The 16,131-nt window shown below is 45.0% G+C and overlaps 3 protein-coding genes across 3 annotated transcripts in view; 2 read left to right on the top strand and 1 right to left on the bottom strand.

The window, feature by feature from the left end:
- LOC124308961 (hemicentin-2) overlaps window positions 1-7,750 on the top strand; it is a 162,578-nt gene extending 154,828 nt beyond the window's left edge. The window contains exon 11 of the mRNA XM_046772156.1: window positions 7,730-7,750. The gene's annotated coding sequence lies outside the window, so the exon portion shown is untranslated. The remainder of the gene's footprint in view (window positions 1-7,729) is intronic.
- On the top strand, window positions 4,065-14,689 carry LOC124308966 (uncharacterized). Its single transcript, XM_046772164.1, has 10 exons — window positions 4,065-4,292; window positions 7,760-7,943; window positions 9,259-9,563; window positions 9,867-10,018; window positions 13,383-13,591; window positions 13,670-13,921; window positions 13,986-14,085; window positions 14,161-14,262; window positions 14,349-14,504; window positions 14,585-14,689. The coding sequence occupies exons 1-10, from the start codon at window positions 4,205-4,207 to the stop codon at window positions 14,642-14,644; spliced, it is 1,608 nt and encodes a 535-aa protein (XP_046628120.1). The 5' UTR covers window positions 4,065-4,204; the 3' UTR covers window positions 14,645-14,689.
- LOC124308969 (28S ribosomal protein S11, mitochondrial) lies at window positions 14,600-16,001 on the bottom strand. The gene is made up of 5 exons (XM_046772168.1): window positions 15,663-16,001; window positions 15,320-15,450; window positions 15,153-15,253; window positions 15,003-15,068; window positions 14,600-14,933 (listed from the first exon to the last, which is right to left on the bottom strand). Exons 1-5 carry the CDS (start codon window positions 15,899-15,901, stop codon window positions 14,826-14,828), a joined length of 645 nt encoding a protein of 214 aa, XP_046628124.1. The 5' UTR covers window positions 15,902-16,001; the 3' UTR covers window positions 14,600-14,825.
- Between the last annotated feature and the right edge of the window lie 130 nt (window positions 16,002-16,131).

Here is a 16,131-nt window from a genome sequence, read left to right as displayed (position 1 = left end):
CTTTGAGCCCCCGTCCTCCCCCTCCACTTCCATCCTCAGCCATCCTCGTCATCCTCGACTTCCCTCGTGACCTCGTTCTCTCCCTTTTCTCCTCGCTTTTCCTCACACCCTCGTCATACGTGCGTTAGAATTAGATTTTCCGAACGCGTCACCTCGCCGGTAGCCGTCGATCGCTTTTCCAGGGCACGAGGACTAGGTCGGTATACGGTATCATTTCTGGGCTTGCGGGGCTTATCGTCCTGACATTGAAGCCTGCATTGTCACCGTCTGTCGTCGCGATCCAGGCGGCGTTGGATTTTAATTACAATTGTTGTATCGATCGACGCGTAACCCGACGCGACATCCGAGCGTCGATCTGGAACACCTTTCGTATCGGGATAATTCGCACGATAGAAATTAACGAGTGACGGTGTACGAAGTTTCGCATCCGATCAGCGAAACGATCTCAACGTACGTTTCGTATATCGTATTGTTACAGCTGTTTACAATCGAAATACGTTACCGGTTTCCGATATATTTCAACGATTTCGCCACCGTACAGATTGCATCATACGGATTACCGTCCGGTGCAGGTAACGTCGTTATTTATCTTACTGTTTTCATTTTTTTTTTTAGTTTTTTTCATTTTTCAATTTCTGCATAATAAAACGACGAGTCGCGATGCACGCACGATAAACGACGTGGCGTTAAATCGAAACGAGGCAAGCGAGTAATTTGCACAGGTGTGTGCACGACGCATGTATAATACCTACGTATATACGGACGCGATACATGCGTGTAACGGAATCGACAGGGCGACAAATTGCATTTAGGGGAGATGAAAAAAGGAGCGGAGAAAAAAAAGGAACAAATGAAAAGACCGATAGACAAACGGCTTTTTTTGGCGAGTTGTTGAAAAACGAGGAGTGAACTTGAAGAAAGAAGGAAAGAAAGAAACGACGATACGACTGCGAAAAGGGTAAGTGAATCGAGAATAATAAATTGCGAGGGTCAGTGTAGGAAAATATATCGGTTTTGTAAAATAGGAGGGGGATGAAATGGACAGAGGTTGGGGGTGGGGTGGATTGACGATATCGATAAGTTACCGAAGCCTGTTACGATTCTACGAAAATGTATGGTCGGTCGTTCGTTGACCGATACTCTCAATTCGCGTTACAAAATTGAATACACGAATCGGACGAAACATCCAGCACGGAGTGTCTTGTAGATGCGAGCGAGAAGATCGTAGCCGTGCGGAGTTGCTCGTGAAAAGTTTGCCCGACGAACGAATCTGGTGGAAAAAATAAAAATAATTTTTAAAAAGAATCCAACTTTTCCTCCAGCGAATGTATCGGCTCCTGATTCTTCTCGTCCCTCATGTTGCTGTGCTCTATCAGGCGGTATAATGCGATAAAAATCCTGAATTAATGCGTGCATATTTGTATGCGGAATGAGGTCGTAACGCTGGACAAGCACATGCGTGTAAATATATGAATATGTATGTGTATTGTATACACGAGAGTGCGCCGAATTGATATACAATCTGCGTTTTACTCTGAATCGCAGCTTTACAGACAAGGATCCGATACAAGTTTGTGAAGATTTCGCCAGTTTGCAATCCGCAGCTCATTCTTCTTCTCGCTTCGACGCATTTCCAATTTCGGGGTATTTAGCTCTCAGCGAAATCTGGAAAATCGGTCAGGGAATCTGCATGCATCTGGAAAAATCGGGAAATATCAGGGAATTGGACTCGTGTTCCGGAATTTTTTTACTTCCTTCCTCACTGGTGTACGATTGTTCGAAATGTAGAAAATTACTGTTCGTTAGACAGTCGACGAGATTAGTGTGAAATGGGTACAAGTTACGAAAAATATGGTTTTTGTACGGTAATTTTAAGAATTGATAAATCGATGCTCAGCACTGTGTGAAACTTGTAAAAAAAAAAAAAAAACTAGTACTAAAAACAGTCGATACTCTCGGATAGACGTTTCTACCTTCATGCTTCGAAAGAATGGCATATCCATTAGTTACTTAAAATTTGAGTGTTCATTGACGTATTCGGTAATTGGGTTTAAGTAAAATTGAACTTGAAGAAAAATTGGCCTATTATTATAACTTACTACGAAGACATCTGACGTCCGATTTTTAACTAATTTGCGTGAAAAAAGTGAGTTGTTCAGTAAATTGAGGCTGGAATGAGTCTTGAAAAATGCACATTTTCATCTGAAAAAGCTGGAAATATCAGGGAATGACGTGTCAATGTCGTTGACGCTAGACACCCTGAATTTCACGTCGTATGAGAGATCGACCGAGAGGTGTGTTTGTGCAAACAATCCAATGACCACGCGGCCAAGAAATACGAGCTATTGGAGCCAAGGTGCTTCTCGATAGCTGTTGAACTGAATACGGAAACAGCCGGTGCAGGAGCTGGCTTACGCCACTGGACCAGGGGAGAATCGTCGCCCGTATGCTATTGACCTTACTTGATGTATTTACGCAAATTTGAAACGAACGATCGGGCCACACTCGCCTCTTTTGCTCCCCTTGTCCGGCGCGCTCGCTTGCACCTTCTTGTTCAATATTCTCCAATCGGGAGGGACGGGATGGAATGGAATGGGATGGAACTAGGGTCCGCAGTCTCCTTGCTCGCGGCGCTATCCCATCTCACCCCAGACACCGACATAAATTACATTTAACTCGTCGAAAGTACGGGAAATAGATATAGAAGCGACTATCCTCGTGGTCACCAAAGCGCCTGGCTTATCACCTTGAGCGGTGCCAGTCTGCAGCCACTGGTACATTACGCGACATTTCGTCAATCCGTCCTTTGTACAATATTTAATTCACTTTCATCGACAGACATCGCTCCCGGTATTGGGACTCCAGTCATTCTGCAAAGTGCTTGGACAAAAGCTCTTTCTCTAAACGGAAGTTCGACTATGCTTCCAAGCTTCCGGAGAACAATAAAAGCCCCACGATTATTTCCCACGATTTGTCTGACTTTTGGAACATTACGGCATCGGCCGCGCGGGCGAGAGTTGTACATTGTATTACCCTCGAGGGGATTGTTGTAAACGAACGGCGAGTATTGGAAAGCGCCGAAGGCTAAAGTCCTCGCGAAAAGGTTTCGACACATGCCATTATAAGTATGTATGCATGTACCTGCAACGTTTAATCGCACGCCTCCCGAGGCGCCGAGCAACTCCTGGTTCAAGTGCACCAGGCTAACACCTCCTCGTCCCATGCGCCATGCAAGGCTCACCGGCGCCTCGTGACCGTGTCAAGTTGACTAGGCGACCTTGCCGTGTCGTTACCATCACTCGATTTACTCTATACTCGAGGCCTCGATAGGCACGCGTGGATAGATTGCTGCGTACACAATCGACGCTCCTTGACTCGAGAGTGTCCGTGAAACTGCCCCGGGCTGGGATTATTTGTTTATTTGATACACACTGGACGTTGCAATACTCCCTTCTCTCGCCTAACTCTGTACCAATTGAAAGATCCTTGGTGATCCAATGGTGGACCATGCGGACAGCTAGCGCAAGCTTTTTCAACCTTGACCAAACACTGATTCTCAGTGACCGAATTTTGGTCTTGATTAAAGAATGTTCGTTAACGCCTTCTTCCTTTCGGACCGAAACAGAAAGCGAATTATGTGACAGTTTGGGAGTCATTGTGACAGAATTCGTGCGCAAGTTAGTCGATAGGGAAAGACGTTAACGAACATCATCTCACGTCGGAGTACAGAAAACGGTTTTTTTTCAAATCGGAGTTAGTCATGGAGGTAATTCGTTCCTACAATGGGATTTGGAGTTCCTCCTCCGACGATCCATCGCTAAAGCGATAGAGAAGGAGGGAGAAAGAGAGAGAGAGAAGAAAAATACATAACTGGAACAATTACTTAATTCGAGAAGCGCGTGGCCCCCGGTTTACCTTGATCGATTCGAGACCCTCGTGACTCGGTTAAGCGGTGCCCTCGAGGATGGGAGCGATGAGGAGAGTGATAACATTGTACCCGGTGCTCGGAGCTTACACCCACGTGACGGACGGGCCCGAGTTTCGTTACGGTGGGGAGAAACCGACGAGAGGGGGTGGGAGGAGATGCAGCCGATCCGAAGCGTATAAAGAACCCCGTCTGCTCGTCAGACGTGACAATTTTTTATCAATCTCCGTCCGTCGAGGACTTCCTTGTCCGCACCTCGTCGTACGGAGTCCGTAAGCCATGTCCGTCATCCCCGGTAAATTTTGGGTAAACCTCGCAGCTCTCGTCGTCTGGACCTCGTCCCTCCGGGTCGCCGCCTTCACCAATCGTGAGTATTCGCAGTCCGCTGGGGTTTTTCACTTTTCTACCGATTACCGGTCACTCACTATCGGACAGGCTTGATGAAATTTTCTGACAAGTTTTCTCGCAGCCGAAACAACGCGTTCGCGCGTTCGCGGGGCGTCCTTCGGTCCCGATTAGCCGACCTTACCGCTACGCGAAACCGCTATTGTCTGCACCTAGACCCTGGCCTCTCTACTCGATATGGATATTCCGCAAGGTCGGCGAAGGTGCGTTGACTCGTTGCCAATTAAGCTCGCCTAGCTATCGCGACGGTTTAATTTATTCCCACGATTTTCGCGGGTTTCTTCAACTCGTTAGAGATTAACGCCACGCTTCGAGCTAGTCGGGAATCGGAAAGTCCGCAACAACCCCCCGGGTGACGTGGGATTATCCGGTGTCTCTTACACCTCGATCCTCTGTTCTTCTCTTGAGAATTCTCGGCAGCTTCTGTCTGTGATGAGGAGGGGGAGGAGGGGCGGCTCGGCTAAAAGTGTTTCTCAGTTTCCTCACAGATAGAATGCTAACGAGAGTAGGTAAGAGAGAAAAAGTGCATAAATTGCAGGGTGCAGCCGGTTGCCGCTCATCCTGCGGGGTCTGTTCAAACTTTCGTGGAGAACCGCGGATGGAAGAGGAAGAGCTTTGCTCTCGGGGTTGTATGATCGTCGGGTCCCGTTCACCTTCCCAACTCCTTTCCTTAATTCCGCGTCGCGTCCGTCTTAATAATACCTTTAATAAATTTCCACCGGGTTTGTGCGAGGTACCGCATTACATATAATATCTATGTATACATATATCGCGGTTGAGGGATGAGCATATAATATTATATCGCGATTACTTCGCCGAGGTCCGTCTGCATTTGACACGTCTATTAGTCACTCGCCGAATCTCGGGGCTCCCGGGAACTCTCGGAATTCCCTCGGGATCGGGCGACGGTCGCGCCTGCGTATCCCAGGGGATAACCCCCTGAACCAGGCGATGCTGCGAAGGGGCGGACTCGGCGTCGCTCGAATTAATCAACCGAGGTGTGAAACGACGCGAGGGGCTCGCGCTGGAATAGGGATTGCGGTGACAGAGATTCCTCCTATCCGAACCGCGCTTGTCGTACAGGAAGCTAAATTCCACACGAACGAATATCCGAACTCGAGCCGCGGCGCCTAGAACCGTACATCCGGTCGCCACCCGGCGCCCCTTAAGAATCCTCCTGTCAATTACGACTTATATCACGGTCTGCGAGAAAAAAACAAAATTAACGGGTTTTTCATACTGTTTCTTATCGATGTTTACTTCACCGGAAACGAGAAAAATACTCGAAAAGTTCCATCACGTCGGCTTTTCTTTCTCTAACTCGTGTTTGTAGTTTCACTTCGAGTGAAACTCCCGTTCAACTCGAAATCCGGTGTCTTATTCTTGATTCTAAAAATCTTATGCAGAAGTGACGTCTTACTTTCATTTAATACGTGTTAGAGGGAGACTCAGGAATAAATACAAACAGGGAAAGAGAAAATGAAAAGCGGAAGCGTGTTCGACGATGAATCGGAGAGAAGAAGAAAAGGTTTCATAAGAAAAAGGAAACAACACGGAATGTTAATTAAATTTCATGAAGAAATTGTTTGTTCTATTCTATAAGAAATATTATTTAGTTCGTTGTAATGAGATGGTGGTTCTTTCGTTATTGTTGTGCTCTTTTTATGCGCACACCTTGCATTTTGCTAAAATATTATACGCGATGGAGAGAAATCGAAGTCATTTTTGGATTCATCGTACTCGAAAAAATAATACTTACCAAAAACATGCCCTGCAACTGGAATAAAATATTTTTCTGCAGACCTGCGTTACCAAAGGGCAAGATTTACCCTCATTCTTTTATATTTTACACAGAATGAGAAATTATTTAGATTCATCTTTCGATGCGAACAAATTTATCGTTGCTTCTGTACAATTAAGCACTACACATGATTGAATTCTTCCAATCGATCGCAATTTATTCATTACTATACCTATGATATAACGTCCCATTACTTTGGCACCATTTTATGAAATAATTTTACGAACTCAATAAAATTCTTTTCAAGCCGACGAACTTATTAATATATACTACTTCGTGGGAGTAATAATCGCGAGTTTCTTTGATTGCGAGTCAAATGAATCCGGTGTAAAATTATTTCTCAGAACCGAAGCATCGCTTTAAGAGATATTTTTTCTCAATTTCCACCGCTTCAAACTTTATTTGAAGAAAAAATTGTTTTTTTTTCAATTCCCAACGTTATTACGTTCCCGTGGTTAATTTCCGAATGCGTAAAAATTACCTCCTTTACTTCTCGGCAAGCAGTTCTTATTATCGAAGCAAAATAAACAACAATCGTACGGATCGGTAAAATATATTTTTTCCGTCTCGTCATCCCGGCACACATATACAACGTTTACGAAACACACATACGCGTACACGTTCCTACACACACCTACCCTCCTGATTATTTTCGACGGAGAGAATAATTTTCCGTACAGCGAAACCGTTGAAATTACGAGGGGTCTGTACGGCAATCAACGACAGCGAAGCCTCTGATATTCGGAGATTTTTTACCGCCCAGAGAACCGGCGAATTGGCCTGTCCGTGGGACCGGACTGAAACGGGTCTAATTGAAACAGTAATCAGGACCGAATAGAGGACAAGCGAAGTCTCCTGTACAACCTAAGCCGATTGGTCGCCCTGACACGGTCCTCGAGGTTCTCTCGTCGGCGAAAAGTCTAGACTCCGCACTTTTCCCGCTCCCTCTTTCGCCAAAGTCGGTGCAGTAATTTACAAAGAAGCCAGTTTTTTATTTAATTATATATTAATTTTTTTTTACTTCGTTTTTCATTTCCTTCGACTATAACAGCTGAAATCCCCGGGCCCTTTGAATTGCGCAGCTGCGTAGTCGTATAATTTATGCCATGCCGGTGTGTAAATTATTGCCTTTGCAGTACCCGTATGTTGTACAATTTTCGGTGAAGGGTATACGTGGAACTTGGCTTGATTAGATAAATTTGTTTTCCTTCCTTTGAACAAATTTAACGCAGCGTAGGTACGTGGCGGTATTTTTAATGCCCGATATGACTCCGTGTAATCGTTGAAATTAAAATTGGCTAAGCGCGTTAGAATCGACGACGCGTTTCAGGTCGAACAACGCGATTTTAATCTATCGTCGAAACGTACGGAAAGAATTCAATAATAATAAAATGGCATGCATGACGCGCGTATTTCGCGAACGAGAGCAAATATGCAAAGCGAATTGCGTACGTGTGTATGCACGTTGGTATAACCGTAACGTTTCGTCTAACTTGTTTTTCTAACTAGACGAAACATTACGGTTATACCAACGATCGTCAACCGCGCATCGAAATGTAACGAAGAATTTTAATCCCGACTCGTTTCATTACACACAGGCCTGTTTTCTTTCTCTTTCTTTAATCAAGTTGCGGACATTCCGTGCGGAAGGGCCGCTTCCGGTTCACGATCAGCCCGCGTTGTTGGCGGTGTTGATGCCGTCCCTCGGGAATTTCCCTGGATTGTCAGCATCACAAGAAAGGGTGGCCATTTCTGCGGCGGAACGATAATCGACTCGAGACACATTCTCACCGCTGGTCATTGCCTCTGCTCGTAAGTATTAACAAGTAATAAACAAGGGTTTTGGTTTGTTACTAGATGTAGGTATAGAATCGAAATTTATTTATCTTCGATGGAAACTCTAAAAGATAAAAAAAAAAAAAAAGAAGAAAATTTTCCGTCTACCTGTGCAAAAATTGTTACGGTAACGTCGTCGGTAAAATATAATGCAAATGTTGACTCGGCGCGGCGGCGGGTAAACAAAATCGGGAATAAATCGAACCGGCAATAAAAGTTTGAATCGAGGGTCGAAAAGCTTCGCAATTATAACTACGGTGTGTGCACGTATACCTACATATACATATTTATACGGCTGCAGCGGAGAGCTTGCAACGGAGCGAAGGACCCGTCGCGTTTTGCACGGACCGCAAGCAATTACCGAGTGCTTTGGTAATTTACGCGCAATCATGGTTCACAGTAGCGAAGCGCGTTTAATTCTCTCGCCACTTGCGCAACCGCGTTGGGATCCTCTCGACCATTTACCGATACACGATACATACTCTATGTACAAAACGTGCAGTGTGTGGGTTTATTTGTGGGGGTAGACCGACTGTTATATAACCGAATGGTTGTTGTTGCGCCCCTGTTTAATTACTCCCCTGTTCGAGAGGAAAATCAAAATTAAAACAACCCCGGGGTGGCCGGATAGTGTCTATCTATCGCTCTACGATTTTTTGTCAGTCAGACGCAGATTGCTTCGAGCTTTCTTCTCTTTGTTATATTCTTATCGTCTGCTTTTTATAAAGACGGCTTTTCGCCTCACGCTTTCGATCGATCGAGAAGAACGTCTCGACGCTTTCCTCGTCTATATATTTATTATGAGTGTATATATTATGTATATATGTGGGTATATATGTACAAACGTGACAGAATAATTCCGTTAATTACGCGGACGCACCTCGTGGCAATTAATCAAGCGACGGTACAGACGCCACGCGAAAGATACAGAGAGCATTTACCAGCTCAAAGAGATGTATTATTATATCTATACCCTCGTGCCGAGCCTCCATTACCTAACAGAAGTCACCCAAACCCTTTCTGCGGATCGCTGTGCAAATTTTATAAACTCGCGCAACTTTCACGTCTGCAAATATCAAGGTATCCTTAAACTTTCCGAATTCGGGAAAATGGTGCAGCCAATTCTCTCCTCGTTCGACCCTTCCATTCGCAGAAGCCGCTACAGTGGTACTCTCTCTTTTTCTTCCTTTTTTACATTCCATGCAAAATCTTTCCTTTTTTTTATGCATTCTCGGGCAAAAAAATACTCAAACGTGAAAACTGAAAGGATTAATCGATCGAAACGAAACAGGGGGTCGTCCAAGATTCCGGCTCGTCAGCTCCGCGTCAGCCTTGGAGAATACAACCTTCGGGGCCCTGAAAACCCTCCGGCTAGACAGGAAAGCGTCGCGAGGGTGTTGATCCATCCGGGGCACAAGTGCGGCGGCTACGTCGACGACATAGCTCTGCTCGAACTCACCGGGCCCATTTCGTGGTCGGACAGCGTGAGGCCCGCGTGTCTTCCCTGGACTTCCGGCGAGGCTGAGTACAGCGCTTTTGAGGGCGAGAATGCGATCGCCGCCGGATGGGGATGGCTCGGCGAAGACACCTCGAGACGTAAGTTAATTTCAGGATTTAGGGAGGTCGGTTCATCGAAACTCGATACTTTTTGTCATTTTGGTTTCGTTCGCTCTACGACGAACTTCTTTTCCTCCCGTACTCGTTATAGTGTTGATATATCTTGCTCGTAATCAAAGTCGTTGTAAATGTTAATGAAAAATATCGAGTCGTGCGTGACCAGGCTTCTTAAGAGGATTTCATCGATGGCGGTTGGAAAGTTCTTTCCGCGGTGGAGGTAAAGAATAAGCAGCAAGCTCGCGGTGAAAAGTAATATAACGTAGTTAATTTTCTACCTTCAAGACAAGAGAGCAGACATCCTGCAGAAGGTCGGTGTACGTGTTGTGAAAAATGACGTATGTCGAGAATGGTACGCGAGTCAGGGTAAGAAAACCCGCGTCGAGCCACGACAGATGTGCGCTGGTCGAGAGGAAGGCGGCCGTGACTCTTGCTGGGTGAGTCTAAACCTCTATAATTGTATATTCGATTATTCAGTATTTTTCCCACCCTCCGATCATCTTCAATCGATTCGATTACTATCGTCTAGCAGCAACGAGGTTCGATCCTCGTAAGGATCTTACAAGTGAATTCTTCTCGCCTTCTCGGATGAATTTCTTTTCGGCCGAAAGTTTTATTTTCCGCCTCATCGCTGATAATGCTTCACCCGCGAATCGCGAAATCTCACCCTCAGCCGTAATTTATCTCGAAACACGTGTCGACGTGTTGTTCTACCATCCCTTATACCGAGACCCTTGAGGGATCGCGCGATTCCCGGGAAATTAGTAAACGCATTTCTCTCCCTCTTCCCCGGGTCCGGGGAACCGCTTCTCAAAGCTCCCTGATCGCGCATGAATGAGGGAAATTTTAATCGGGCAACTATTTTTCACCCCTCCGCCCCCGCCAACCGACCCGACGATTACAAATCTCGGGATAACACGACGCGTTTCTTTCCCTTTGAAACTTTGTTGTCTTGTTTCAATTCAACCCCCCGTCCGTTCCTCCTTACAGGCTGACAGCGGAGGTCCTCTTATGGTCCGGAACTCCCGCGGTGAGGAGAGCGGCTCGACGCTCGTCGTCGGCGTCGTTTCTACGGGGGTGGGATGCGCCCGTCCTCGTCTCCCAGGCGTCTACACCCGCGTCTCCGAGTACGTACCCTGGATCGCGCAACAAGCTGCGTCTACCCGGAGATGAGCGTCCACTTCCACTTCCCTCCCTCTCACTCTCACCCCATTTACCGCGGCGTCGCCGACGCCGCCGCCGGGAGAGATAAGCGGGGCAAAAGCTGTGATAAATTGCGTTAAGCTTCAGCCTAATTACTTCAAGACTTGTGTATAAGTTTACCGCTGGTAGCTTAAATTTATACATCCACAACAGGAAGCTCTGATGCTACGTGTATAATACACCGTAATCAACAGAAAAGTGTTTATTCTAGTCAATTCGTCGTTCGTCTTACCTGCACGTATTCTGTATTGTATAAATAAATTCCTGTCATCGAAATTCCGATCACGAATTTTCGTTGTATATCGTGTAGGTTCTAGATGATATTTCATCCATGTACTATTTCATACCTGTGTAATGTAACCTGACAAATATCGTATATTACGTAATGTATTATCTCGCACTCGCTGTATTTCAACACAGCTTACTTTAACGTATATAATTGTTACGGCGGTAAGATTTGTTATTAAGAGACAAACAATATATTTCAACGTATAAACGGCGAGGGGGAAAGGAGAGAAAAGAAATTCTAGTACCGCGGTCTCGAGTCGTGATTGCATCACGTATATCAATGATAAAAGCGTGCTTTATTCGTTACAGAGGCAAGACATGCGACGTGGTTTGTACAACATTTTTATTCATACGCTGTTACACGCGTGACTTAAAGTGCTCCCGATTGTGCGATAAAGGGTAATAAAGTTGTAACCGTTTACTCTCGGTAAGCATCTCTGATCTTCAACGATGATGAACAGGTGGTGCAGGGGTATAATATTAACCGTCACGTGCCGTTCCCGTATTCCTCATTTCCCTTTCACCTCGACTCGGCGAACGACCTCGGGGTCTCTCTCGTGCACTGGGTGATACACCTATAACCATGTATTAGGCAAGTATACGTGCAATATGCAGGGACGTGATATATAATGCATCAATGTCGGTAGACGTAATGCCGGCTCTCCTCCCTCCATGAATCGTTCATAGCCGTCAGGGTCGGCGTATTAGGCCGATACATATCTTATGCCAGGGTTTGTGTGCATGATCCAACCGTTCATCCGTCGTTGTGTATGTATAATGCATACGCTACGTAGACGTGATCAACGACGAAAAATTCTCTCAAAGTAATACCGCGTCGATTTTCTTCCCTCTATACTTTCTGTACACGTATAATCCTAATTACTGCGAACAATAATGATTATACGTCTCTGCGGCTGACTTTTTTACGATCGTTTCAATCGCTAATTAGACTTTCAGCGTCGAGGAATGACGCGCGTATTTTTAAGGACGACTTCCTATCCAGCTTTACAGACGGGATCGCTCTCGCAATGTTCGGGGGTGCGGATTGCAATCGCGAAACCACCGAGCCGTTCACGCGGCTGAACGTGATCGCGATGCAGATTCAGGGCCTCTGGCCGGTTGCCCGATTCGGGAAAAAGACAGCCCGCCTTCACAGGACCTTCGGCGTCTTCATCACCCTCTGCTACGGATTTTTCACCGCTACGATGTTCGTCGACGTCGTAATGTCGCGCGGAAATCTCGAGGCTCTGAGCGGCAATCTGAGCATAAGCCTTCTCTACTTGAGCGGCATCGCTAAGGCGATCGCTTTTCTCTTCACAAGAAGCTCCGTCGGCGATCTGGTTAGTCGTGATTTGAATTACTGTCGTGCCGTATTTTTTCTGACTGTAACTTACCGGTACATTACGGGGTTGTGCCTAATTGGAATTTTTTAATAATCGTTTTTGTTTCTCCAATTTCATTTTCGTAACATACATTCAAGTACATGCATAGGAAATTTTATGTCGATCCGAGAAATATTCCCCAAGTTACGCGCACATTTGAAAAAACGTCAAGAAGCGTTCGAAAGTGGTTGTGAAACTGCGAACGCGTTTCTCTCAAAAATTATGTTCTCAAAGTCGGTAAGCAAGATTTTTCGGAAACGGCTGAGCCGATCGGTCTCAAATTTTTACGCAAGCTTTATGAATATATTCTTCAGTCCTTGATCGAAGACTTTTTTCTCGCCGATAAATATTTTCCATTTTATAAACAAATTAAGGCGAAAATTTTTATGGAATAACGAATTTTTTTTTCGAGGTGCCGCCATTTTGGTAACAATTAATATTTTCCTTATTCCTTCCATCAACGATCAGACAATACCTCATTTTGACTAAATCTTTCTTGTTTTTTCACCGCGAGATGCCTTTTTTTAGAGGTGCTCCCGGGGATTGGCTATAGCCGCTTCAAAAATCATTATTTTTCGAAATAAACAATATCATAGTGAAGTTCAATGTTACTCCAATATGTACATAAATTTTTATCTTAATAAATTGAATTGTCTCTTCATGAAAAATCCTTGAAAAATCGCTTTTTACGGCCTCCTGCTTAGGTGTAACCCTTTACGTCACAAGGGAATAAAGTTGGAGATTATTCCCGCGGGTGGGTTTACTGCCTGAGCGAAGCGAGGCAAATGCGGGAGAAAATTGCTCCTTTATTCCCGCAGATGAGGGAGAAAACATTGAGAGGGAATAATATGCTACTTTCATCCCGCTTTTCGGATCAAAAAAGTTAACATTATGTTTGAGTCGGAAATAAATTGATTTTGGCACGCAGGTGGAGCACACCGTGAAATTTAGTCTGAGGGTCAGACGCTCCGGCGATTCCGAGCTCCTCAAGATACTCGACGAACATGTGAAACAGGGCAACTTCGTTACCCTCTGCTTCTGGATTTCTGCAGCTCTCACCATTTCCGGGTACTGTGGTTTACCAATGATCGACGTGGTTGCCGGCACAAAGACCGAACCGAGCAGACTGATCTTCAGGTACTTTGAAACTGCTTTCTTCAGGGTACTTGTTATACTTGGACTTGATAAATTCAGGGAGGTAACGGATTATTGCAGGGCCTGGAACCCGTTTCCGGATATCTGGCCGGGCTACTTTCTTCAGCTCACGATGAGCTACTTGACGGGTGTCATCACCGCTAGCTGGTCCACTCTGATGGCAGTTCTTATAATTGTACCAACGTGCGAGATGAAGGTCCTCGGAATCGAGCTGCAGGGAATCATAAAGACCGCCAGTCTCCGTGAGCGGAAGGATCGGGTAATTCAGGAGAGTGTCAAGAATTGGGTGAAGAAGCACCTTGGCGTTATTCGGTAAATTAATGTTGCCGTATCGAGGTGTGATCATTGTGAAAATGACTTGTAACGTCGGTTTCAGTTACGTCGAGAAGCTCGATCGGATCCTGAATCGTCTATTGCTGTTTGATTTTGTCATATACTCCGGCATATTCTGTACGACTTTCTTTCAGTACATCGTCGTGAGTACTTAGAACTGCATTATTCAGCTAATTTTTATCGCTACGAGTGAATCTACCGTTGATATTACATTCTAGTTAGGATTGAGATACGAGATCATCGTTGCATCTTCGTACATGGTCGCGATGGCGATTCAGATAATGATGATATACTGGACCGGAAACGAAGTTATAATTCACGTGACTATTAGATCTCCTAAGAAATAATGTTATTTCTAGTTACATTATATTCCCATGCAGCAAAGCGTCATGAATCATTATTTCAGAGTGAATCTCTGGTCGATGCAGCCTACAACGGCATCTGGTACAAAGCACCTGTTTGGTACACGATGACCATTAAGATAATAATGCAGCGTTGTCGAAAGCCCTTGAAATTAAGGGTATGGAAACTCTACAAAGTATCGACGGAGACTTGTCTCACGGTAAACAGAACGATTTCGCAATTCGAATAACGTTTTGAAGTTTTAGATGCGAGGTATTAACTTATTCGACAATATTTCAGATAGCAAAGACGGCGTATTCCTACTTTGCGATTCTTCGGCATATTTATTTCAAGAAATAATCATTGTATGGTTATGTACGTGTACAGTAGTTACAAAATAGTCCACAAATGTCTACTTCTCTGTTTATACTAATCAGTGAATACAACATTGGAGTAAATATGCGCATATTCATGTGCGAAGCAATGAATGGTTATGTCTACGTTTGCCTTTCCATCACACCGATAACATCTTTTGAATAATTTACAATCTTCTGGCTTTTCGCGGCCTCGGCGGGGTCCAGGACACGTGAGTATTGTCCGTTACAGACACAATGTCCAACCCTCCTATTTGCAGACCTTTTATCGATGACTGAAACAGGAATTAGGCAAGTTTAGGCAATGCGAAATTTATGAAGTGCGATTAACTCAATTTTCTCACCATTCTACCAGGACCAATGCCTCGAATGCGAACACGAACGGTTTTTATGCCGCTTCGAAGCGTTCTCTGAAAGAACAATTTAAACTTTGAAGGATCGGGAAATAAACAACCTTTTCGTTCACCCAGGATTTCGATTTAGAAGCATCTTACCGCGCCAAAAGTAGTGGCTGTGGCTTGAGCGGCGATGTTGGTGCCTTTACGGGTGTTCTTGAATCCCTCCTTCCCACAAGTGTGTATCATTTGCACTTTTCCTGGAACACAGAGTCATTTAAAATCAAGCTATTATTGACAACATCTTTGAAGGTGACAGCAATTACCGTGGCAGTCGGTTAGGCTGATGATTGTGTTATTGTGTGAAACCTTGATGTTACAGATGGGTAAATCCTTGTAGGGTGTTCCGTCATGGAGTCTGAAGGGCGTAGTTTCATCGGGAAACAATATTTCTGAACTGAAAGAAGAAAAAGGTGTTAAGATTGATTGCTTTATCTACTAGAGTTTTCCACCAACCGCCGTAGTTTTAAACCGTTCTGAGATCGATTCAGCAGCTCGCGGTTAATGAACGTCAAAACGAAGGAAACTTAACCTCAACATCCGACCCGGAATCCAGCAACAAGGTAAATTTTCCCGTTGACTGATTATAAAATTGCTAGTTCTACTTGCCTGGATAGTAAATTGTCGATCTGTATTGACTTCTCTCCTTTGGTTCCTTCGTCAACAGGCGGTAAAGATGCCAGCATCATTTTCTTGTCCTCTGCTTTTTGACATCTTGTGGTGGCGTGAAAATTTCGCCAAATATTCGTAGAAACGGTAAATTTCGCACCTTCGCTGAGCAGGCTTGGAGATAATAATCGATCCTTGTAACTGGGGGAGGCCAGCAGCCTTAGTGCTGATTTGATCATCTTCCTAATGCACAAGGATTTGTCCAACGTTTATTCGGACCGTCTCAGTTTAGTTCGCCCTACACGCACAGCAGACGACGGATAGAAAACGTGCGGAACGGTAGTTTCTGAAATAAAATATGATATAACTGACGACGCCACCTCCTCAGTGCGGTAATCGGCTATGGTCGAAAGGCCGTGATCTTCTCCCTGACGACCGATAAAGAAGGGATTTGGTACGACGTGCTAGC

The sequence above is a fragment of the Neodiprion virginianus genome, chromosome 7 (assembly GCF_021901495.1).
Source record: "Neodiprion virginianus isolate iyNeoVirg1 chromosome 7, iyNeoVirg1.1, whole genome shotgun sequence".
In the NCBI taxonomy this organism is placed as follows: domain Eukaryota; kingdom Metazoa; phylum Arthropoda; class Insecta; order Hymenoptera; family Diprionidae; genus Neodiprion; species Neodiprion virginianus.
Note: the sequence above shows the minus strand (reverse complement) of the source record. Positions and strands in the feature narration are given on the sequence as shown.

Excerpts from the sequence above, each read along its gene's own strand:
- LOC124308966 (XM_046772164.1), top strand. The coding sequence starts at position 4,205 with ATGTCCGTCATCCCCGGTAAATTTTGGGTAAACCTCGCAGCTCTCGTC. Across the intron at positions 13,922-13,985 it reads AAGCACCTTGGCGTTATTCG|TTACGTCGAGAAGCTCGATC; the intron begins GTAAATTAATGT and ends CGTCGGTTTCAG. Across the intron at positions 14,086-14,160 it reads CTTTCTTTCAGTACATCGTC|TTAGGATTGAGATACGAGAT; the intron begins GTGAGTACTTAG and ends ATTACATTCTAG.
- LOC124308969 (XM_046772168.1), bottom strand. The coding sequence starts at position 15,901 with ATGATCAAATCAGCACTAAGGCTGCTGGCCTCCCCCAGTTACAAGGAT. Across the intron at positions 15,451-15,662 it reads ATCGACAATTTACTATCCAG|TTCAGAAATATTGTTTCCCG; the intron begins GCAAGTAGAACT and ends TTCTTCTTTCAG. Across the intron at positions 15,254-15,319 it reads CAGCCTAACCGACTGCCACG|GAAAAGTGCAAATGATACAC; the intron begins GTAATTGCTGTC and ends TCTGTGTTCCAG.